This window comes from Pithys albifrons, chromosome 21 (assembly GCF_047495875.1).
Source record: "Pithys albifrons albifrons isolate INPA30051 chromosome 21, PitAlb_v1, whole genome shotgun sequence".
NCBI classification, from domain to species: domain Eukaryota; kingdom Metazoa; phylum Chordata; class Aves; order Passeriformes; family Thamnophilidae; genus Pithys; species Pithys albifrons.
In genome coordinates this window covers 4,705,741-4,729,787 of record NC_092478.1, presented here as the reverse complement: position 1 = coordinate 4,729,787, position 24,047 = coordinate 4,705,741, and the positions used below count along the sequence as shown (strand labels likewise).

At 43.0% G+C, this 24,047-nt stretch overlaps 1 protein-coding gene across 1 annotated transcript in view; it reads left to right on the top strand.

Annotated features, from left to right (window-relative positions):
• The window catches only part of ZZEF1 (zinc finger ZZ-type and EF-hand domain containing 1), a 59,249-nt gene that overhangs the window by 3,771 nt on the left and 31,431 nt on the right, over positions 1-24,047 (top strand). Inside the window, exons 2-24 of the mRNA XM_071574732.1 lie at positions 1,262-1,406; positions 2,885-3,079; positions 3,907-4,078; positions 5,695-5,894; positions 6,944-7,154; positions 9,165-9,281; positions 9,473-9,651; positions 10,639-10,737; positions 12,003-12,094; positions 13,041-13,189; positions 13,723-13,834; positions 14,971-15,186; positions 16,259-16,359; positions 16,695-16,864; positions 17,567-17,700; positions 17,976-18,046; positions 18,482-18,596; positions 19,190-19,349; positions 20,239-20,360; positions 20,443-20,553; positions 21,188-21,354; positions 21,907-21,988; positions 22,586-22,787. Coding sequence (XP_071430833.1) covers positions 1,262-1,406; positions 2,885-3,079; positions 3,907-4,078; positions 5,695-5,894; positions 6,944-7,154; positions 9,165-9,281; positions 9,473-9,651; positions 10,639-10,737; positions 12,003-12,094; positions 13,041-13,189; positions 13,723-13,834; positions 14,971-15,186; positions 16,259-16,359; positions 16,695-16,864; positions 17,567-17,700; positions 17,976-18,046; positions 18,482-18,596; positions 19,190-19,349; positions 20,239-20,360; positions 20,443-20,553; positions 21,188-21,354; positions 21,907-21,988; positions 22,586-22,787 — 3,322 coding nt within the window. The remainder of the gene's footprint in view (positions 1-1,261; positions 1,407-2,884; positions 3,080-3,906; positions 4,079-5,694; positions 5,895-6,943; positions 7,155-9,164; positions 9,282-9,472; positions 9,652-10,638; positions 10,738-12,002; positions 12,095-13,040; positions 13,190-13,722; positions 13,835-14,970; positions 15,187-16,258; positions 16,360-16,694; positions 16,865-17,566; positions 17,701-17,975; positions 18,047-18,481; positions 18,597-19,189; positions 19,350-20,238; positions 20,361-20,442; positions 20,554-21,187; positions 21,355-21,906; positions 21,989-22,585; positions 22,788-24,047) is intronic.

Below are 24,047 nucleotides of genomic sequence, written 5' to 3'. Positions count from 1 at the left end.
GGGCAGCTGGACACCACCTTTGCTTCTGTGTTCAGAGACTTTGCTCTCATTTCAGTGCTGTAATTATGTCACGGTTAATTGGCAGGTTATTTTGAGCTAATCAGCCCGGATTGCTGCTCTCTAGGATAGCACTTTTAATGGTGCACCGAGTTTGGTAATCAGGTAACAAAGCAAGAGAGTGAAGCAGGAGGTTCCTCCCCTGACTCAGACACCCCTGGGGTGATGATCTGTTCTTTTAGGGACTCCATTTTCTTGGCTGTGTGGCTGAACTTGAAATACCAAGTTCAGGGCTGGGAAGCTCAAGTCTTCCTTGTAAAGAAATATCTCTTCTAAATGCATTTCCAATTTATATGGAAAGAGTGGATGCTGCTGAAATGCTGCATTTCTCTTTTGGAATAAGTTCCATTTTTTTAGCTGTTAAACAAAAGTTTATTTCAGAATTAAATCTGATTATGAAAACATGGCCATACTATTTTTAATGGTAGTGTATCACTGGATCATGAGTTCTTTGAAGTGGCTGGTTAAAGTATTTTACACTTATGAGCTTGGTTCTGTTTTATAGGCTAAGCTGAATAAAAATACCTTGTGCTTTTGGTAGTTCAAAGTGGTGAAATGCTGTGTAAGTTTTTTTATGTGCTCAACACAACTTTTTATATTAAAAGTTATATTAAAGTCAAAGTTAAAGCTGGCCATAAGTAAAAACCCCTCTCTTTTCTAATCCTGCATTATTTTCACAAATACTTTGACTAACTATACCAGACTGGTGTTTTGTGTAGGAGGACAGTTTATGGAAGGAAATACACATTTTAAAAAATCTTCTGGTTCCCAGGGTGCCTTCTTAAATAAAGCAAATGCTTAAACCCTGAAGGAGTTGGAGTGGCTGCAGGGGGAGGGATGCAGCAGGGATGAGTAATGGAAGGTGTGGCTTCTGCAACCAACTCACCCTGCTCTGAAGAGCTTCCTGGGGTTCTTTGGTGAGCACCTTCCTCAGTCCCAGCTCCCCAGGATGGATCCTGCTGACTCAGTGGGGCAGATGATTTTAGAGGAAGGCAGTGCAAATACCTTCAGACTTGCTAAACTGCAGATTTCCAGCCAGGCTGTTGTTTCCTGCTATCAGGAATTCAATGCTATGGAAAACTGATTATTTTGAGTTTGATTTAATGGTGGTGTAACTTTTCCTGCTACAGTTTCTGTGAAATACCTTGAATTCCTACTTGAAGGCAATATGCTGAAAGGACTTTTCTTTTTTGTTCCTCTTCAGGCCTTTGCACAGTTTGATGCTGAAGGAGATGGCACCGTGGATGTGGAGAATATGCTGGAGGCTCTCAAGAATTCCAGTGGAGCAAATCTTCAGGGGGAGCTGAGCCATGTAATCAGGCAACTGCAAGCCTGTTCACTGGTGCCAGGTATGGGGCAGAGGCACAAAACACCTGGTTTCCCAGGCCCTGCCCCATAAGGGGTGATGCTTCAATAAATTGCTTTAATAGCATTGCTTGTCCTAATCTTATCAAAACCATACTCCAGCAGGTTCTTGCTTCTCCACTATCAAACAAGTGAAGTTAATGAAAAATTTCCCATAATTACATGCAGAACTTCCTGTCACAAATAACCACTGTTTTCTTCTCTGTGGGACTGGGGAGTGTCTCACCCTCCCTTGCTTTATCTCAGGCAGAAAAGAGTTCCTTGCAGGGCAGCTCATGCAATCTTGTACTTGGTCACTGGAGGGATAAATCCTCCAGGGAGTCTGTTCCAGGTGATGACTCATACACTTTATTACTATTATATTGTTATTCAGCATCTGAAATCCTGATAAAACCTCTCTCAGGTTTTACAGTGTGTGGTTCAGAAAGTGTCAGTGTCCAGAATTTGATTTCTGGGATAAGTATCAGTTACTGGCTTGCTTTCCAAGCTTTTGATGATAAGTGGCTAAAGGGATTTGCCTTAAAGGATCAGACAGGAAATGGTAGAATTGGCTGTAGATGAGTCAGAGGAGAGGACTGAGAATGCTGTCCTGTGTATCTGAGTGCACTGGGATTCAGACTAGCACTGAAGGAGCTGAAAGTTCTTACCCACTTGGTGGAAAGGATCAGGCACCTCTGGGAATAATCAACAGAGCCAAACCAAGATGCTTAGTGTAGCTCAAGGTGGGTGATGCAAGTACATCAGCTTGTTGGCCAGAGAGCAGCTGCTTCACTCAGATGTTGAAGGTGAGGGTTTGGGACAGCAGAATAAGAGTAGGTTTTTGGTGATTGTTTTGAAATCCTTCAGGCATTTTAAGTAACTCACAAGAAGTTTTGCCTGTACCTTTCCCTGTTGTAAATATTGCAAACCTGAGCTGCTCCATGTGGTGGAATGCAGTTCCAGTGTTGGTTCCCATGCTTAATTTGGACTTACCAAGTAGAGGGGAGAAAGTGTCCAGAATCACAGAATATCCTGAGCTGGATCCTCAGGGATCACTGAGTCCAGTTCCTGGCCCTGCACAGACACCCCAACAATCCCACCCTGTCCAAACGCTCCTGGAGCTCTGGCAGCCTTGGGGCTGTGCCCCCTACCCTGGGGAACCTGGTCAGTGCCCACCACCCTCTGGGGGGAAGAACCTTTTCCTGAGATTCATCCTAAACCTCCCTGACACAGCTCCAGCCATTCCCTGGGTCCTGTCACTGCTCACACAGAGCAGAGATTGGAGCTGCCCCTTGTGAGGAGCTGCAGACCCTGATGAGTCTCCTTAGTCTTCTCTCCAGCTGAACACACCAAGTGCCCTCAGTCACTCCTATGGCCCCTCCTGCCCCTTCACCGTCTGTGTATCCTCCTTTGGACACTCTAAAAGCTTTATATCCTTACATTGTGGTGCCCAAACCCACAAAGAAATATTGCCTCTTTCTAGGTTTTATTGATATATTTTCTGAGTCGAAGGAGCGTCTGGGCCTTCACGCCTCGATGATCCTGCGCTTCCTGCACCGCAACCGCATCTCCAGCAGCGCCATCCCCTACCCCGTGCTGGAGTATTTCAACAACATCTGCACCATGCGCTCCTCCGTGCTCAAGGACTCCCTGGATCGCCTCCTCCTCAAAGAGAGAGGTGTGTGACATCCTCCTTTCCCTTCAGGGTGATGGTGTGGCCACTCACACATCAAACAAAAAGCTTTCTGGACTCTGTAACCTTTAACAGGAGTGAAGTTGATGGGTTTGCTTCTTTTGTTGTTGTTTTTTGAAGCACATACATTGATTTCTGAACTGCAATCTGAGCAGCACACTGGGATGTTCTCCTCTTGCTCCTGGCCTGTTCAGAATGACCATTGCTGATTTGTCATATTCTCTAGTCAGTCAAATATCCCTGCTAGTTGCTGGAAATTTAGTTTGCCTGTGAAGTGAATGTTTGCTGAAGTTGGCCGCTCAGTATTAACAGGTATTTTACTGTTAGTGAGTGTTTTCCTGTGTCTCTGCTGGGACTGGCCTGGTGATCTCCCTGGAGCAATGGCTCCTTTTCTTCAAAGCTTGACTTGATATTTTCAGATTTCTGCACAGATCAAGTTACTTGGGGAAACTCTCTGCTTTGGCCCTTCCCTGGAGTAGCTGAATTGAGGTTTTCTCCCTGATGTTCTACTTTTTCCTTTCATCTGTTGGTGTTTTGGCATGAAAATGATAAAGCAGTGATGATGCCAGTAATGAAAGGTGGAGACAAAGGCTATTGAGCTCCAGGCAATGGAGGTGTTTTCATGCTGCAAGTGGTAAACTGAGCTTATTGCAATTCCATGTGCAATGAGACTTTGCTGTCTTCTGGTTTGTCAGAAACATGCTGTGTTCTGTGCCAACAAATTAACTTGTTTGAGGTAGTTATTACAAAGGTATAACAGCTCTCAAAACAAGCCAAAGCAGCACATTCTGAGCAATTCCTTTTCCCTGCAGAGTACCCCAGTGACCTGAATGGGAACGAGGAGTCAGACGAGCTGAAGTCTGTCACCAAGTGCTACACCCACATAGAGACCTCCTCCAACTCTGCCGACATCGACAAGATGACCAACGGGGAAACCTCCTCCTTCTGGCAGTCGGATGGCAGTGCCCGTTCCCACTGGATACGGTGAGAGACTCTGGTGGGCTGGCCCTGCCTGCAGTGCAGGTGCCCCCCAAGGCTGCTCCATCACTCCCCTCCTCAGCTGGACAGGGCAGAGAAAATGTAATGAAAAGCTTGTGGGTCAGGGACAGGGAGAGCTCACTCACCAACCACCATGACGGGCAAACCAGACTTGACTTGGGGAATTTAATTCAATTTAATAAGTCAGAGCAAGGTAAGGGGAAATAAAACCAAGTCTTCCCCTCCCTGTTTTTTTCTAGGCTTAACTTCTGTTTATCTCCTCCTTCCAGGAGGCACAGGGCGTGGGGACTGTGGGCTGTGGTCAGTTCATCACATGTCTCTGCCCCTCCTTCCTCCTCAGAGGGAGGACTCGTCATCAAGGAGGCTGGTGAAAGGACTGGAGCACAAGTCCTATGGGGAGAGGCTGAGGGAGCTGGGGGTGTTTAGCCTGCAGAAGAGGAGGCTCAGAGGTGACCTCAGCACTGTCCAGAACTCTCTGAAGGGAAGTTCTAGCCAGGTGGGGGTTGGTCTCTTCTCCCAGGCACTCAGCAACAGGACAAGGGGGCATGGGCTCAAGCTCTGCCAGGGGAAATTGAAGTTGGAGATCAGAAAAAACTTCTTTGCAGAGAGAGTGCTCAGGCATTGGAATGGGCTGCCCAGAGAGGGGGTGGATTCCCCATCCCTGGAGGTTTTTAACCTGAGCTTGGCTGTGGCACTGAGTGCCATGATCTGGTAAAGGGACTGGAGTTGGACCAAGGGTTGGACTTGATGATCTCGGAGGTCTTTTCCAACCCAATCCATTCTATGATTCTGTGATTCTATCTCTTCCCCTGCTCCAGCATGGGCTGCCTTCCATAGGTCCTTCCATGGTCTCACAAGTCCTGCCAGCAAACTAAACTGCTCCAGTGCAGGCTCCTCTCTCCAAGGGGCCTCCACACAACTCCTCCCATCCTGTAGCTCTCCCACTACCAAAACCTTGTCACACAAGCCCAGTACAGGTGTAACTGAAAAAGAAAAGTGGAACTAGGGACAGATAAATATAGTGGTGATTAGGGGTTTAAACTTTATACAGAAGTCATTAATCTCTGCATAAAGTTTAAAGGGTTAACCACCAAATAAGAGCCCACCTGTAAAATGCCTGCAAAGGCCATTGCCCTGTTGGGGAGCAAACTGTCCAAGCTGTAGTACAGATGCAGTGGTTGGGACTGGAATAGAAGTGCTTTGCCAGTGTCTAGAAAGTTCCATGAAGCAGAAATGCTCAGTGTTTTTTCAGTGGTAAATCTAGGAATGTGTACTTAAAAAAAGAGTCATTTTGGTCATTATTGACACTGCATTTTTATTCCTGAAGAATGAATTCACAGTTGAAAATATGAATAGAAAATTTGACAGTCTCACACTCAGAGGTGGCTGGTTTTTTAAGTGAAAATTTTTTACCTTGCCCACCATGATATGGGCTTAGGATCAGCTGTGGAACATTAGTTGTAAACTTCAGAGGATTTATTTGTGTTTGTAGAGGTGGAAAAGGAGTGAGTAATATAATGTATATAGATAATAACAAAATAATAAAAACAAAACGCTTGACTTCTCTTGGCAAGAACCGTTTTTTCTTCTTTGCTTTGCAGCTTAAAGATGAAACCAGATGTGGTTCTGAGACACCTGTCCATTGCAGTGGCAGCCAATGACCAGAGCTACATGCCCCAGCAGGTGACAGTGGCAGTGGGGAGGAATGCCAGCAGTCTGCAGGAGGTCCGAGACGTTCACATTCCCAGCAATATCACTGGCTACGTAACACTGTTGGAAAACGCTAACATTAGTCAGATGTGTGAGTCACCAAAGATACCATTGGGATGTTGTTGTGCTGCTTTTTTGCAAGCTGAAGGGTTGGGTATGTCGTGGAATGATGTGTTGAAGTGTCAGTCATTAGAGGTGAAACTTCTGGCCTCATCCTTGGGTCAGAGAAATTGGTTTAATTGTAGTTTAATTTCTGAGCCTTTCTCTGGTTTGTCTGCAATATGGGCTCTGGTTTGAAGAGAAGGATGAGTAAAGATGCATTTTTAGCCTCTCAGTTTGAAGACACACAGGGCAAGTTTAAAATATCTTTGCTTGCACAGTGAAAGCATATGTTGGCTGATAGTATCTAGCAAAAAATCTGCTTCTGAGCAACTGGGGTTTTTTCGTACCAAAACTCTGAAATTGGTCAGATGTAAACCAGGTTTTGTGCTCAGGGGTTTTAAGTAGTGTTGTTTTTGAGTCTGGTGGCTCTGTGGGTGCTCTATTGGAATCAGTCCAAGGAAAGCTGCTCCTTCCTAAGAGGGTTTCTGCAGCTTCAGGAGTTTTGTCCCTTCAGTTCAAAGAGGTGCTTTTCACTGAGATGAACTTTGAGTGCCACAGAAATGGGCAAAAAAGATGTTGTTGCTCAGAAGTAATCAGGACAATGGCATCTGTGTAAAATGGTCAAGAACTTAAATTACACTAAAATTTTCACAGAAAACTTTGCTTTTAGGCTTTACTCCTTTTCCCCATCACCTCCACAACCACTCACTCCCAAGGCACTTCCTATGTAAGTAGGTAGATTATTTCACCACTACCCTTCTGTAATATTTTCCACTTTGAGAGTCTTTTACTCAGTTTTTCCCCCAAATTTCTAGCCATATCCTATGACTATTCAAAGGCTAAATTTTCCCCCTCACAGTGTGCATAGTGAGGAGACACACCTGGCATTGTCCACACATGGGAGGACAGTTATGCATCTCCTGCCATTTTTTCCTAAGAGGCTCTGCAGTAATTATTGTTTGGATTATCTACATTCTTTCAACTCTAATCCAGCAGAAGAAATGGGGGGAAAAAGTTCTCTCTTTTCTGTCCTGACAGATGTACAGATAAACGTCAAGCGCTGCCTTAGCGACGGGTGCGACACGAGGATCCACGGGCTGCGCGCCGTGGGCTACCAGCGGGTCAGGAAGGTGGGGGTGTCTGTGTGTGATGCCTCAGCCATCTGGTACTGGTCCCTGCTCACCTCCCTGGTCACAGCTTCCATGGAGACAAACCCAGCATTCGTTCACACCATTTTAGAAAATACTCAGTAAGTACCGAACTTGCACGCTGGGGGGTTTTATTGATTCTGGAGCACAAGCCCTATGGGGAGAAGCTGAGGGAGCTGGGGTTGTTTAGCCTGGAGAAGAGGAGGCTCAGAGGTTACCTCAGCACTGTCTGGAACTGCCTGAAGGGAAGTTATAGCCAGGTGGGGGCTGGTCTCTTCTCCCAGGCACTCAGCAATAGGACAAGGGGCACGATGGGCTCAAGCTCTGCCAGGGGAAATTGAAGTTGGAGAGCAGAAAAAAATTCTTTGCAGAGAAGAGTGCTCAGGGATTGGAATGGGCTGCCCAGAGAGGGGGTGGATTCCCCATCCCTGGAGGTTTTTAAACGCAGATTGGCCGTGGCACTGAGTGCCATGATCTAGTAAATGAACTAGAGTTGGACCAAGGGTTGGACTCGATGATCTTGGAGGTCTTTTCCAACCCAATCAATTCTATGATTCTATGATTATTTTTTTAAATACTTCTGCCTTTAGTGAGCTGGTCTGCCCTGTTTAACTGGTTTCCACTCTCTCCACTGAGGTGTTTAAGCATCTTTTTGTCATCTCATTGTTCAAATTTTTGTTGTTTCATCCATTTGCACATACTGGAACAAGTATAATTGTCCTGGCTCTTTGTCTGATCCACCTGTTAAGCTGTGATGAAACGAATGCTGAAAAATACATTCTTTTACCTTTTCCTTGACTTGTCATGATTTTGAGAAGCCTAACATTGATTTTCACTGTCCAATATTTATAATCAATAAAATGAACATCTACTTAAGACCCTGGGATTAGCTCAGTTGCTTAAAACTTGGCTGTAATAATGCCAAGGTCATGGATTCAATCCCCTGTGTGGGCCATTGACTTAAGAATTGGACTCGATGATCCTTGTGGGTCCCTTCCAACTCAAGGTCTGTGATTCTGAAGACTGAAGCTAAATTTAGCTTAATTTTCAGCAGATTTCTGCTTGTGTGATGCCTTGTCACACTTTCCATGGGGACACGGTGGAGTCTGTGCACAATCTCCATAGCAGATATTTATTGGGGTGATTGACCATTTTCTGTGTAACATTTCCTTGTTCGATTGCCAAACTCTTCTGCTCGATGACTTGAAGGATTGGAATCCTAACAAAGTGTCTCCACACCCAGATCAGCTTTTATAGAGCTTAGTTAGCACGATGCCACCACCGAGGAGCAGTGCTCATTAGGCTAATGAGTACTGCAGGTTAAAGTCCGTTAAGCCTATCTTTGTTTGTGTTATCTGTGAAATCTCTTTAGAGGTCAGATGACTTCATACATGCTCACACCTGAGGAAGGGCCATAGTTGGAACATTTGCTAAGACTGAGGGTATTCAGTTTCGCTACAGTTTAGGTATTTTTTAGAAATATAACATGAACTCTGAGCTAATAAAGCAAAAAAAAAATACAGTGGGAAAATCTTGAGTAAAAAGATGCTTCCAGGAATTACAGACTCGGGGTTTAGAGTTATGAAGCAAAAATTTCAAACTTTGGTATTGGGTAGAATGACTTTGGTATTGAGTAGAATGACTTTGGTGAAACCACTTAAGAATTCCCCGTTTCAGGGGTTATTACATGGTCTTGGAAAATTCACAAAAATCCTGATCTGAGCTAACAATGTCTCTCTTAGTTGCTGTAATAGTCCTGAAAGAGTTTCAAAGTAATTTTCCCTTTACTCATGGGCTGTTGCTCAATTCTAGAACAATTTAAAATACTTGGACACTAATGCTGTCCTTGATGCGTTTGTCTCATTAAATCTGAGTTTATGGGACTAGATTTGAGATCACCCAGCAGTCACTGAGCTGCCCCTGCCTGGAGTGCAATCACTGCTGCTACCTTTGAAGAGCTTCTCTGTGTGAGTAGATTTTGTGCACTCAGAAGCAATTTGCAGAGACGTGCCCACACAAAGCAAGGAGATTCAAATGTCTGATTCCTTTTGGGAGGCTGTTTTCTCCAGTTCTGACTGTTCTGCTGGTAACTGTGTTTCATTTTTCCCTAGGAAAGCACTGCAGCACATGCCACCCCTATCCCTAACACCAGGCTCTACAGACTTTTCAAGCTTCTTATCTCCAAATGTTTTGGAAGAAGTAGATAGTTTCCTGATCAGAATAACAAGGTGAGTTTGTGTTGTTGATGCAGTGGGAATTGGTTAGAAGAGTTTGTGTAGCAAATTTTTGGGTTTTTTAAGTACCTTGAAAAATTCAAAGACATTCAGGGACAGGCACCACCTGAGAGATTCCACGGCAGCTTTATTTAAAACCAAAATGTGTCAAGTTTTCTTTTCACACTGTTGTTTTCCCTCCCCAGCTGTTGTACCACCCCAGAGGTTGAGCTGACACTCCTGGCCTTTGCCTTGGCCCGGGGCAGTGTTGCCAAAGTGCTGAGTTCCCTTTGTGCAATCACTGAGCATCTGGACACTCCCTACAAGGCTTCCTCCCTCATCGCTTCCATGGCAGCTGTGAGACAGAACCTGCTCTATAAATACGGTAATGGGGCAATTCCTGCATCCTTTGCTCTGCATCCTGCAGAAAATACACAGCTTGGGGTTGTTCTGCTTGTTGTTGGGGCTTAAAATTTTATACAAGGCTTTTAAATTAAAACTGTCACAGAGAAGACAACCTGGAAGCTGAACTGCCCTAAAAGCTGGTGATTAGATCAGTTCTATGTCATCAAAGAATTGAACCAGGTGGCATCTTCTCAAGGGAGGAAACATGAACTTTGTAGACAGTGGCCCCTGGATCAAGTGATAATATTTGTATTGCTTAAAAGGCAAATGACAACAAGTATTTGTGTTGTTCCAATAACACCCTTGTTTGGGTGTGTTCTGCCTCAGTAAATGGTCTCACACAAATCTAAGATGTATTTTAAATGTCACATCAGCAGCATCTATTTACAGTTCTGTTATTTTCACTTCTACAGGTTTATAATCTGAGTTTAAAATAAGCTTTTATAATTTCAGTATGTCATGAGTGTAGAGCTGTTTGTGGTCTGGCATCAGGTGGTGATTTTGCTCTATTTGTTTACTTCCTCAGGTGTCAACTTAGGAAGAATTTTACCCTTTGTTTGCCTTTTAGTGTGTTTTGTCTGTATTTCTTGTCTTATGCCAAAGAATGCAGTGAATTATTTTATGATTATCAGTGTTTACTTTCCAAAGCTTTGAAAACTGCTTTGCCTTTCCCAGAGTAGCCACTGCCTTTTGTAAGACAGGAGTGGTATTTCATGAGTTGTGAATTCCAAAGTGTGCAATCAAAGGAACATTGTCATGCTTTTCATTGTCCTGTCTGTATCTACAACTTGAACTATTTTAGATTAATGTATCTCTCATAGTCCAGTTTCCCCCCCTTTTTTTGTCTGACAGTGGTAATATTCTCATAGTATTGTCATTTTTTCCATTTGTTTTCTGTATGAAGAACTTCAGAAGACATAAGTTACCATTTTTAACTGAATTTGATAAACCTGATTTTCTCCCTTAGGAAAGCCTTTAAGACTGACCCTGCAGGCGTGTGATGTGAAGGGAAAAGAGGATAAATCAGGGCCTGAAAACCTCCTTGTAGAGCCATGGACTGGGGATGGTGAGAGCCTGGACTGAAAATCCAGAATATTGGAATCATAAAATTGTTTAGGTTGAAAAGACCCAATGACACAATGACTGTTAACGAGGCTGTGCTGCTGTTCCATATTTACTTTTATATGTACTTGGTGCTTCTTCATAGTTTTGTGATATGAAAGATCTAGAATTAAAAAAAAAGCAAACCAACAAAGCAAACAAAACCCCAAACCAATATATAAATTCTGTTTTGCAACCCTGGGGAGTTTCTCAGCAGCCACTTTATTGTTGAAGCAAAGCAAGCAAACAAAAAGATATTGGATTTTGGGGAGAATTATTGATACTGTCTGTGGAAGTCAGCAATGAGCTGGCCCAGAGAGGGTTACACTAAAGCACAGTTTGTGAATCATTCTCTGCTGGTTTCCCAAATATTGGAGAGAGATGATGGAAATCACTGAAATTCTCACTGACTGCACAGAACTGTTAATTCTCCTTTAAAGCCTCTCTTTGTTAATGCAAAGCTTTTATGTACTTTATTCAACCTAAACAAAGAGATTTGTCTTTCTTGACCTCCTTTTTAAGTGAAATGCCACCTAATCTTTTTTTTTTCCAATGGTTTATTGTCTTGTGCAGTGCTACTGGGAAATGAAAGCCATTGTGACAGAAAATCAGGCACATTCTAAATGCTTATTTTACCCCTCTCTTTGCTCATGTGCATTATTTGAGTCTAATTTTAGTTATTTTGTGGGTTGTTTCCTTTTGTTTCATGGGTTAAAATTGAGGAACTATTCACTGAGTTACATCTGTGAATGAATTATGTCAGTGAATAGTTGTATCAGTGAGCAGAGCCACCAGCCAAAGTAATAATTGGGAATTAGTGATACCCTTTAATGGGGAAACACTCCTGAAACTGCTGCAGGTTGTTGCAGTTCCAAGAGAGACACTGCCTGGAGGGTTCTGACATAATCACATCCTGTTACAGAATCACAGACTATTCTGAGCTGGAAGGGACCCACAAGGATCATCAAGTCCAACTCTTAAGTCAATGGCCCACACAGGGGATTGAACCCATGGCCTTGGCATTATTGCAGCCAAGTTTTAACCAACTGAGCCAATCTCAGGGTCTAATACAATCTTTTAACTTGCCTCTTATTTGGAAACATTTATTAATGAGCATTTCACTGGACAAGAGTTGTGGTTTTGTTTGCCCCTTTCAATCCCACTATTCTCTTTCAAACTCCTTGCACCAGCAATCATTCCAACCTCATTCTATTCCCACTCCTGCTTTAGGTTTTCTTACTGAAACTGGGAAAACCAGAGCAAGTATCATTCTTTCTACTGGAACTGAATCTTCCTTTCAAGTGACACAAATCAGAATAAAGGTATGTGGTTCCTCTGTGCTTTTGGAGTAGGAGGTTTTTGTTTCCTGGTGGTAGAATTGAATTGGAATATTTTTTTATGAACTGAAATTTTAATTTCATTATGAATTAGTGTTATTTTAGGGTTTTGCTCTAGTGTAAGTCACAGGGAACTTCAGAAAAGGGGGATCTTCAATTGCTCCAGGGAGTCACAAGTAAAGACAGTTATTTTATATTGATTTTGTCTCTGTTTTGTAATATGAATCTCAAACCAGATGCTCTTTGGTTTATGGTTTCTCTGTAAAGAGTATGGATTTATATGTAAGATCTTTTACCTTAAAATAACTTGTTGACTGTGTGAGCAGCAGAATTCAAAATACAAAACATGTGAGTTTAGTTTAAATGAAGGTACTTCAGTTCTATTTAGAGACACCAATGTAGTTTGAACATTTGGTGCGACTTTGATTGAAAAGCAAGAAGATCCTGTGATTAAATCTCATTGCCAAGACATAACTTAATGAATTAGCAGAATTAATTTATTCATTTAAGGCAAATCAGTAGTTTAATTCCTGGATCGAGGATGGATATTTCAGTGTCAAAGAGACTTAAACATGGGTGGACTTCTTGCAAGGAAATTCCAGCTGGACCTGGAGAGGCCTAAGTTGTTTTGCAGTGTGGTCATACTGGGAGAGATGATTTCAGTCTGGGTTCTTTTTAATAAAAAATTATCCAAAATTAGAGGGGGAACTCTGTGGGATTCTGATATCAGGGTGATAAGCACAGCAAACATTATCCATGCACATGGTCTCAGTTCAGTGCCTTACAGAAGCTTTTGTGACGCTTCTTTAGAAGTATTTCACTTTCCTGTGCAAGTCCAGACATGAATTGAGTCGCGTTTTTTAATCTTCTGTGAAAGCAACACCTTTTCTATTCCCCTTTGTGACCCTTTGCTGTGGGTTTGCCGGGGCAGGTCCGGAAAGGCGCCATCGGGGCCCAGTGTGGGCTGGTCTTTGCTTACAATGCTGCTTCCCACAAGTTCCATGCAGAGGAGCATTTCAAAAGGTTTGAGAGCTACGACAAGTGGAAGCTGAGGGAATTCAAGCAGTTCTTAAAAAACAGGTATGGAGGGGACTTTTTCTAATGATTACACGGGAAATAAATGTTATATTTGGTGTTTTTGCAATGCCACTGGAACTGGGGAGAATTGTTCTAAGTGATGTAGAAATGGTGCATCACTTAATTGTTGCTTGGTTGGTTTTAATGAGCCTCAATTTAATGTGTCTCTTTGAGGAATTATGTGTGTAGCTGTTCTCAGCCTCTTGGTTTAAAAACCTGCTATGAAAAGGATATAACAAAGCAAACTTTCTACTTGAGTTGCAGATCACTGATAACAGAAAATTTCAGAAAGATTCTATGTTAATTAACTTTTATTAAGTTAGTTTTCAGAACTCTTGCTTAGGAGGAGAGAGGACTAATAAAATTTCCTGAATTTTCTTACCTTGCATGTGAAGAGTTTTGGGTATGTGAAAACTTCTCTTTCTTCTCATCTTTATAGCCATAACATCCTCTTAATATTTTGGTAGAGCATCAACAGCTTTGCAATGTCTTTAAACTTTTTCTTTACAAAGTGTGTTAAACTCTTTTAAACACAGGAGCAGTTGTTCCTGTGATGATCTGGGAGATGATGATCCTATTGGCTGGTTTGAAGTGGAAGAGGAATGGGATGAAGTTGATGTCAAAATGCAGCAATGCAGAGTTTCCCAAGTAAGAAACCACAAACCCCCTTGGCTCAGTCACTGGGCGCAGAGGCTCCTCTCTGTGCTTTGCTCTAATTCCAGCTGAAATAAGCCTCATTCTTCTTGTGAGGGACAACTGCTGTGTAGGAACAAAATATCAGAGGGCTTCTAGTTAAATGATTCAGCTTTTGTTGTCTGAATTTTCTTCTTTTTCTCTGTGTGCACATATGTATAGATGTAGCCATAGTTAAGTGGTGTTTCAGGATGAAATTTAATGTAAAATGATCTGATAATGTGCAATTACTGGTTTTATCAAGATGAAATATTTCTAAAAAGAGTGCCATGATGGTTGTTTTATTCTAGTACCTAGACAAGTTACCTCCTGTGTAGTGGTAGCATTTATTCTTTCAGAGCCAGGTTCTTTAGGCCTTGTTTTACTGAACAATTCCTGAGCAGTCCCATCAATCAGTCTCATTTCCTTGGGGAATGGAGGTCTTTGCTTCAAGAATGGCAGAAGGTGGGCTTTGATTTGTAGTTCTGAAGTAGGGGAGTGTTGCAGTGATTCTCCAGCCCATGTTAGTGTGGGGTTGGCAGAAGTGGTGGCTCAGTTTTAAATCAGCTGGGAATTTTTTCTAACACCATCACTGCTGCTGTGGAGTAACTGGGTGTGTTGGGATGGCAGAACTGGCTGTTCCCTTCAGCTTTGCACCTCACTGAGGACTCAGTGATAAAAGTATGTTTTAAATATTGCACATTGATACTCTGCTTGCTTTTAAATGCAGAATGAATGAACTGATATCACAGAATCACAGACTATTCTGAGTTGGATGGGACCCACAAGGATCATCGAGTCCAACTCTTAAGTCAATGGCCCACACAGGGGATTGAACCCATGACCTTGGCATTATTACAACCAAGTTTTAACCAACTGAGCCAATCTCAGGGTCAGGTACTTGTAGAGGTCACAGAAACATCACTGTAACTTTTTTGGAAGTAGGGAAGGATCAAGCTTAGCCTGAATTTCAGGCTCAGTGTTTTAAACCTCTGAAGGTGACTAACAGGGACTAAGGCTTGGCCCCCCAAGACACCACCTGCAATCTGCTTTAAATCCATATTCGTGTGAGCTTCTAAACCCAAATCTTGTGCTGTGTTTTATCCTTCCAGTACCTGATGATCAAGTTCCTGTGCACGAGGCAGGACTCGGCAGAACGTCTGGGGGTGCAGGGCCTGAGTGTCCTCGGGTACCTGCGGCCCCTGCGCGACGAGCCCAGCCGGAGCACGACCTGCCTGCAGTGCAGGAGGGCCGAGGAGGACACAGTCTGTGGCACAACTCTGCTCCTGAAGACCCTCCATTTCATCCAGCAGCTGGCACAGGACCTGGTATTTTTTATTTTTACTTCTTTAGATTGTTTTAAGGCTGTGTTTACCAGGCTGGAAGTAGTAAGGCTGTGCAAACAAATTAGGAAGGGATAAAGAGAAGTCTGGGTGCTTTTAGCAATGCTTTAATACTGCTGGGGAGAAAAGAAGGATTTCTGAAAAATGGCATTTTGTGCATGTTTACTGAAGGTGACAATGTGCTCACTTTGGGTGCAGAATCATAGAATGGATTGGGCTGGAAAAGACCTCCAAGATCATCAAGTCCAACCCTTGGTCCAACTCCAGTCCCTTTACCAGATCATGGCACTCAGTGCCACGGCCAAGCTCAGCTGAAAAACCTCCAGGGATGGGGAATCCACCCCCTCTCTGGGCAGCCCATTCCAATGCCTGAGCACTCTCTCTGCAAAGAATTTTTTTTTGATATCCAACTTCAATTTCCCCTGGCAGAGCTTAAGCCCGTGCCCCAGAAGGGAATGAAGAACCCTTTTTCAGCCTGAGGTTACAGTGAAATAAATGGAACAGGAGGATGCTCTGCTGTCTGTCAGACAGTGTGGCTATTTCTGAAGCAAACATCTGAAAAAATGCATGAAGAGGAAGCTAAGATTGTACAGATTAAAACATTGCTCCTTTTGTCTGAAATAACAGCCAGTTGAGAGCTGTGAGTGGTGTGTGCTGTGTGTCACTGTGATGTGTCCCACCCTGAGGATACATCTCAAAGTGGTGCTTTGCTGTTTCAGCACAAGTGTCTGTGCATGTGCAGCTTCATTGGGAACCGTGGGCAGGAGGCTCCATTGGAGCTGTTTCATTCCATCAAATTAGATGGAGAGGTGAAGGTTGTAAAGTCGTTTGGTGGTGGAGAACAGACATGGGAGCCCAGACATCTGGAAAGAGAAGGGAGCTCAGTGAAGGATAAGGTTTCATCCTGAACTGTCACATTGAGCCACTGGAATATCAATGGAAGAACTTAAACTGGAATTCATGTTTATAGGAAGCCTGGCTGCTCTAAGCCCAGTGCTCAGGGATTTAGTTTTTATAAATGGGTTCTTATAGAGTTAATTTTCTTTGTCTTTTTAAGGCTCAGCAGAAGGAGAGTGGATTAAAATACAAGTCATTTTTAGATTTCACAGGCCTTGATTTGCAGCTGTTCTGGAATTTTTACAATAAACTTCACCAAAAGTAAGTCACTTCTTTGCTGTCTCCTGAGGCACTAATCTGTATGTGTGTGTATAAATAAAGTGTGCTTAGTTTAGTTACAGCAGTTTGTTCTTCCTAAACTGCATCATTTGCATAAATAACATTTCCCTACTGCTGCCATATGGACTTTGAACTATAATGTGGAAGCTTGAGCTGTGGATTAATTTAGCTGGTAGCTATTATACTTCTTTTGGCTCTGTGCTCTCCACTCAGTGTTTTTTATGCATCTGAGATGCTGATTTTCACATCATAATTTACTTGATGCAAAAGAGCTTCTTTTCTAGTTTTTACTTCTGTTTGTTTTATATTTTTTACAGCCCAAGGGAGGAATGTATCTTTGCTCAAACATTGCTGCTGCAGCTCCTCCAGAGCTGCTTCTCTGTACTAACTGGAGACAATAAAACTGCTAAACCTCAAGAAAACCCTCAGAGCAAAACAGCTGTTCACACAGAAGCTGCAGAAAAGCTCTATAGACATTTGTGTGAAGGTAATTTTTATTCAATATATATTAACTATTTTATTTGTTTGAATTTGGGAAAAGATACTTAATTTTAGAGGCCCAGTTGGCTCCTGTTTCTTTGTTTCTCCTTCAGGTCAGTGTGTGCTAATTAAGTCTATCACAGAGAAAATTTCCTTGACCCAAAGAAAAGGTTTTATAGATTTTCTGACAAGGTGTGGTCTGGAAACAGCTGCAATAAAAAACTCACCTGCTTGAGCTGTCAGGGACTGTGACCCTTTAATGTTACAGGGGTTCATTATTTCTGAAATGGCTTATAGATATAAATGAGCTCACAAGGAGTCTGTAGGTTTACAGGAAGATTCTGTAGCCAGTGAAGAGAATGGGAATTACACATCAGATGTCACTGGAAATGGGGTGGCACATTGTTTATTCAAGTGTCATTTGAATAATCTGCAAAGGGAAAGCAGTTTATATAGAACCTGTCACATCTTGGAAACTTTATTAGCTTTGATGGTTGTCATTTCATAATATTCCTAGAATTAATTTACTCAGTGAATAGATACATTCTTAGACAAGTCTTTCTTGCTGGAAGTTAAAAAATTTCCCCTCCTTTTCTGTGGAATTGCAGGGACTGGAAGTTGTGTGGTGTTGACATTGAATTCAGTTATGCCTCTAACATATTAGATATTAATCAGAACCCGTGCTTTTGTTTCCCTCTGGTGTGAGCAGTGGTGGACATGGGGGACAGTAACTCCCTGCCAGTGAAGATGCTGAAGGAGGAGGTGAAGAACACCCTGCTCAGTGGAGCTGCAGTGTTTTTCCCAGACAGACAGACCAGGAGGCAGCAGCTCTTCACCATGATGGTAAACCATGACATGAGAGATCAATTGTTTAGTACCTGCTTTCTTTATGCAGAAAAGAGGACAAATCTCAGTTGTTATTGTCAAATAAATTCAAGTAAAACCCTTATTTTTTTCTTTGTCTCCTTTTCCCCTTTCCTTTTTCTATCTCTCTGCAGTTTATCCAAAGAAAGAGGAGCTAACCCTGCCTTTCTTACCAAAACATGAATAGTAGAATTCTTTCTCACAGAGGAGAAAAACAGAACATACCATAAAAATAAATCTTTTTCCTTTTCTAGAAAAACATCACAGAGCAGGAACATAAGCAATCTGTACATCTTGCCTTCAGATCCTTGTGTAGCCACTTCAGGTAAGGGGTCCTGAAATCAAAAATATTTTTGTGATAGCCCAGATCTGTTAATAAGTTCTTATTTAATCTGTTTTAAAAATGATAGCCCTGGAAAATACTTCCCCAAAATGACCAACTGGTTTTGCTCTAGAAAAAAGATCTTGCTGCTCCTCAATGTGCTCATTAAGTGAGTAGCTGTATAAAGCATTGGCCAAGGCTGGTGCTGAAATCACAATGTGTTGCTCTTATGCTTCTCCCAGGCTGTCTTCCAGTTTTTTTAGTGATTCTTTGCCCATGGTGATGGTTATTTAATCAATCTGGAGTCATCAGAACCCAAACTTTTGATTTTCATAGCAATTATCAGTAGGATCTCCACAGATTTCCCCCAAAAATAGCTAAATTTATTGTTTGGAACTGTGCTTGTTGTTGGTTAGTAAGAAGGTCTTTGTCTTGTAGTGATCAAGATCCTGGTGGACTCTTATTATTACCAGAGAAAGGAGTTTCTGCAAATTTTGACATCAGTGAAGTGTTGTCAGTCATGGACACCCTTCTGCTTGTGGCAGCACGAGAGGTAACTGTCTTTGCCCTGCTCCTGCTTCTCTCTCATGGATTTTGGGTGCAAACACAAGCTGCCTGCCTGAGTGGGTGCTAAGGAACCAGCTCTCCTGTCCTTCTGGATGCAGCTGTTCATGGCTGTGCATTGGTGGGATTAGGTTTTCCAACCAGCTGAAGTGTTTTCCTTTAAACATGAACATTTCTTGATAGCAGAGTGGGTAATGTGGGAGATGAGGCATTTTTCCATAGTGTTAAAAAGATTTTATGGGTAGACACGAGGATACAGAAGTAATCATCCCATTTTGAGAGGACAGGCCTGGCCATGTCACTGAGGGAGGTGGAAATGGGGGAGGGCCTTTTACATATGGAGAAAAAATGTGCTGCAAACACGGAGTGACTCATCTGTGGCTGTTCCTATTTAAAATGGTGATAGATCCAAACAAAGCCCAACAGTTGCCTCCTGGTGTTACAGGCTGCCTGTCATTTGCATTTCATCTTTTCCCTGGGCTGAGTGGGATGGTGATGTCCATCACAGCTGACTTGGTACATATTGTGCATCATTCTGCAGCAGAGACTACAGTACATTCTTAACTGTTCTTTATTTTTCAGTGTGAAATGATGATGTTGGATGTTGCTCAGCAAGAGAGTGGCACAGTCTTGTCTTCCTTATTCTGGTCTGTCCAGGGCAGCCTCCTCTCCTGGTGCTACCTGCAGCTTAAGGGCACTGATAGTTCAGCCAAGGATCTTGCAGTAGAAATACTTAAAAACTGTGAGTGCTGGGACTGAATGCAGAATGAAGTGTGGGGTAATACAGGACTTCAGAATGTTATTTTGCAAATTGCAGTCTAATGAAGGATCACCAGAGGTTGCCTGAGGCACACTCAGAACTGTCACAGCATTTCTGATTTCTCCAGGAAGTCATTTGTGGGTACATTGAGCAACTTGGAATTTCAGCTGTGCTGGTAACACACTGGGAGAACCTCCAGGAAGCATCTCAGGGAGTTTTGGGGGTCAAATAGTGAAACCCCCAAACAACAAATAGTTACAGACTTTCATTTGAACGTTTTAGTTTCTTGAAGTGTCCCTTATTTTGATAAACTCCTGGGTGGTGATATGTATATATATTTGTGTTACCAGAAAGAAAGGAACTTGCTTAAGAGGGTGGGCTTTTCTAATGGGTTTTTCTGGGGGGGAATTGATTTTTTTAATGCAGCAGCTCAGTATTGAATAGTTAATTGGGCCAAGTACTTAACAGAGGTGTAATTTTATGTAAAATTACTTCACATTCCTGTTATTTGTATTTTGCTGTGTTCCTGTCTTACATTTAAAAATGGAGTAAGGCTACAGCTAAAAAATTCCTCCCCTCACTTTCTGTTTAATAGCTGTGCAGGGAGGCTCCTGGATACAGTGAGGTTGTTGAAACAATCTTGGAGTGTTTGATTAAATTACTCATCACTCATCTTTTCTGTGTTATCATTGATAAGCATGACTTGTTTCCCCAATAGAAATACCACAGAAAGCTCCTCTGAACTGTTGAGTGTCCCTTGGGGCAGCAGATCCTTTCCTGCTTTGTCCTTGTGCACATCACACGCTCCTCATGTTGGTGGGAGCAAATCCTTAAGGTGGTTATTAAGGGTTTGTTTTTTTCTTCTCTTCAGATGTGGGCCATTTCCTGTCAAATATCAGAACGATTTTGCAGTCACTTTTATCACAATATAGTGGCAAAACAATAGTAGAAAAAATCAGTAGCTCTGTCTTTGCCATGGCAACTCGCCAGCTGGTAAGTGGGCAGTGGGACTTTGTGTCTGGGTGCCAGGGCTGTGGGGTTTGGGCATTTTACTGAGGTCTCTCTTTTTTCCTAGGTCATTTTCCTCTTGGATTTTTGCACTTTAGACATTCCATGCTGTACTTTGCTACAGGGATTCAGCACTTTGATAGAACCACTGAAAAGCCTTTGTAGTGAACCTCATAAGGTAACCAAAGACACAGGCACTGTTGAACACAGTGAAACAAAAGCAGAATTGGCAAGAAAAACATAGAAACCTGGGGTGGTATTGTTGGGGAGCATTGGAACAGAGCTGGAAGGCTTCTAAAGCGTGGGATGTGTAATGAAATGTTGAGTGAAGAGCTAGAAATATCTCTGTGTGATATGGAAGATGAGCAAAGTGATCACAAAGTGCAAGTGGAATGAGCAGCTAGAAGGTGGATAGGAAGGAAGGATTCTGAGGGTGAAGAGGAAAATAAATTAAAAATGGCTTGTGCTTAACATTTTTAGTTGCTTGTGGTGATGCAATTAAAGTCTCTATGTCTGCAGTGTAGATGTTTGAATCTGCATTAGTCATCCAGAGTCTTTTTTGTCATCACTGGAGCCTTGCAGGCACCCCTGGGTGAGGGTGACTCCTCCAGCAGACTGGGTGGAATCTGCTTCAGAAGTGCTTCCTTACTCTGGTTATCAAGGCTGGTTTCAGTACAAATCAGTGCTGCAGCCTTTTAAGTGCCATTTGCATGTACATCTGGCAATCTGCAAATACAGACACAAAAATCTAATGTGGTATTTTTTAAAAAGTGCTTTCCATTTGTCTCTGAGGATGCACTTTTGTTGTGCAGGTGGAGATGGAGAGCTGGCAGCAGGAGCAGCCTGTGGTGCTGCGCACGTGGACCATGGAGTCACCTCATAACTATGAGAACAACTGCCATGAGGTCTCAGTCTTCCTGTGTCATGGGGCAACTTACTTTGAGGTGGAATTTGATGAAAAATGTGAAACTGAAAGGAGGTAATTTCATCTTGTGCTGTATTAAATCCCAGTATCTGTTGGCAGAGGAGCAGTTCCTGTTTCAATGTGCACTCCAAACATGCCATTCTGATTTCCTTGTGCACAGTAATACACAATGTGTTCTGACTGACTCGTGCTGAAAGCTCCTTCTCCTGGCAATGTGCTGTGCTATTCATAGGAATGTGCTTCCTTTGGCCTTGCTCTGTTCTGTAACCACCACAGTTTGTGCTTGTGGTGTTTATTTTGCCCTCTTCAGGCGAAACTATTGGCTTGATTTCTCTTGGTAACACACCAGGCCACTGCTTTAAGGCATTTGCCAGATTTAGCACCCATTGCCGAAGGGTTGGGAAAATTCTGCAGGAAACGGGTCTGTGTTTGCAGGGACTTCTGCATTAAAACATGGAATAAGTTCCTTAGCAGTCTCATGGAGGTGTGATCAGAAAGTTGTGACAGGGTACACTGAGATGCAGCACTTGTGAAAATCCCAAAGCAAACTTTTCCCTCCCAAGCTTGAAAAGTAAATTAGGAAGTAATGACTTGCAATTTTCACAGGTATGATTACCTGGAGTTTACTGATGCCAGAGGGGCAAAAACTCGTTACGATACAAAGGTTGGCACTGAGAAGTGGCCTAAGGTGAGCACCTTTAAGATTCTGAACCAAGTGATTTATCCAGTCTTAGGAAATCCTCACCATTCCTGTGGAAATCTGTTGTCTAAAAGGATGTGTGATTTTGTGCATGGGTGTGTTTATTTCCTCTTGGAGGTGGGGAGCAGGAGATGAGGAATAGTCTGAAATGCTGCAAATAAAAGGAGTGAATGAGTAAGGAATCCATCTTTGCTGCTGTTCTTAAAAGAGCAGTCAGTAAAAATGAAAAGGAATAATCATGTTCAAGAGCCAGTAACCACATGGGTCAAACTTTCTCTGCCCTCCTGAGTTTTTCCATTATGAGACAAGTGTGGCCCTTGCTGTGGCTTTGTCCTCAGTGCCACTCACATGGGATGCTGCTCTCTTGTTTTGGGGCTCTGACTTGTAAAGCTCTCATTAAACTACTGAATAGAAATTTTACCTGCTTAGTATTGAGGGTTTCTCACTGAGGTGGTGGGGGCAGTTAGACCTGTTACAGACAGAACGTAATACTGAAAACCCCAGAGTTGCTGAAGGGAACTCATTACCCTGAAACATTTTCCTGTCATGTACATTTGGCAAAATGACTGTTTTGTTGCTCTGTAGAAAGTGACCTTTAAGGCTGGCCCACGGCTGCAGTTTCTCTTTCACTCTGACAGCAGTAATAATGAGTGGGGCTACAAGTTCTCCGTCACTGCTTATGGGCTGCCCGACGTGGCCGTGTCCTGGGGCCTGGACTTGCAGCTGCTCGTCTCCAGGCTGATGGGGCGCTTGGCATCCCGCAGCATGGCCCTCAGGGCCCAGCGAGGTGAGTGCCCACAGCCCCAGCACGGGCCAGCTCACACCAGGGGCACCAGCACCTTCTGCTTAGAACCCCCTGTGAGAACAGAGTTGTGAGAACAGAGGGGTTGGTCTCTTCTCCCAGGCACTCAGCAATAGGACAAGGGGGCACGATGGGCTCAAGCTCTGCCAGGGGAAATTTAGATTGGAGATCAAAAAAAAAATTCTTTGCAGAGAGAGTGCTCAGGGATTGGAATGGGCTGCCCAGAGAGGAGGTGGATTCCCCATCCCTGGAGGGTTTTAACCTGAGCTTGGCCATGGCACTGAGTGCCATGATCTGGTAAAGGGACTGGAGTTGGACCAAGGGTTGGACTTGATGATCTCAGAGGTCTTTTCCAACCCAACTGATTCTATGATTCTCCCAACTGATGGTGGAAGACTTGCTGTGTTGCAAGGAGCGGGTCCAAAGAAGAGCAATGAGGCTGGTGAAGCACAAGTCCTATGAGGAAAGGCTGAGGGAGCTGGGGGTGTTTAGCCTGGAGAAGAGGAGTCTCAGGGGAGACCTTATCACTCTGTACAACTACCTGAAAGGGGCTTGTAGCCAGGTGGGGGTTCGTCTCTTCTCTCAGGAAACCAGCAGGAGAACATGAGGGCACAGGCTTAAACTCTGCCAGGTGAGGTTTAGGTTGGATATCAGGAAGAAATTCTTTCCAGAAAGAGTGCTCAGGCATTGGAATGGGCTGCCCAGAGAGGGGCTGGATTCTCCAACCCTGGAGGTTTTTAAGATGAGACTGAACATGGCACTGAGTGCCATGATCTGGTAATCAAAGTGGGGTTGGATCAAGGGTTGAACTTGATGATCTCAGAGGTCTCTTCCAACCCAACTGATTCTATGATTCTGTGGAAGACACGGACACCTGAAAGCAAACACACTAAGCTGAATTATATTTATGAAGCAATATGTTCTTTTTTTCTTCTCTTAAAATTGTTCCCCAGTGCTGCCATTCACCCCACGCTGGGGGTGTGAATATGGAGGCAGCAACTTGAAAAAAATGCACAGCACAGGACACAAATAATGTTAAAAGTTTCCCATGAGCATTTGGTGTTGGTTTTAAATTTGAATTCACAAATTAAGTTTGGTTAATTCCAGTGGTTAAGTTCACTTAGGATTTGGGCCAGTGAAGATAAAATAAAATACAAAATACAGTAAAATACAAAATAAATCAGTTGCTTGTTCTTTTAACTTCACTACCAGAACACTTCCTTCTGGCTTCCTAAATCAGAATCC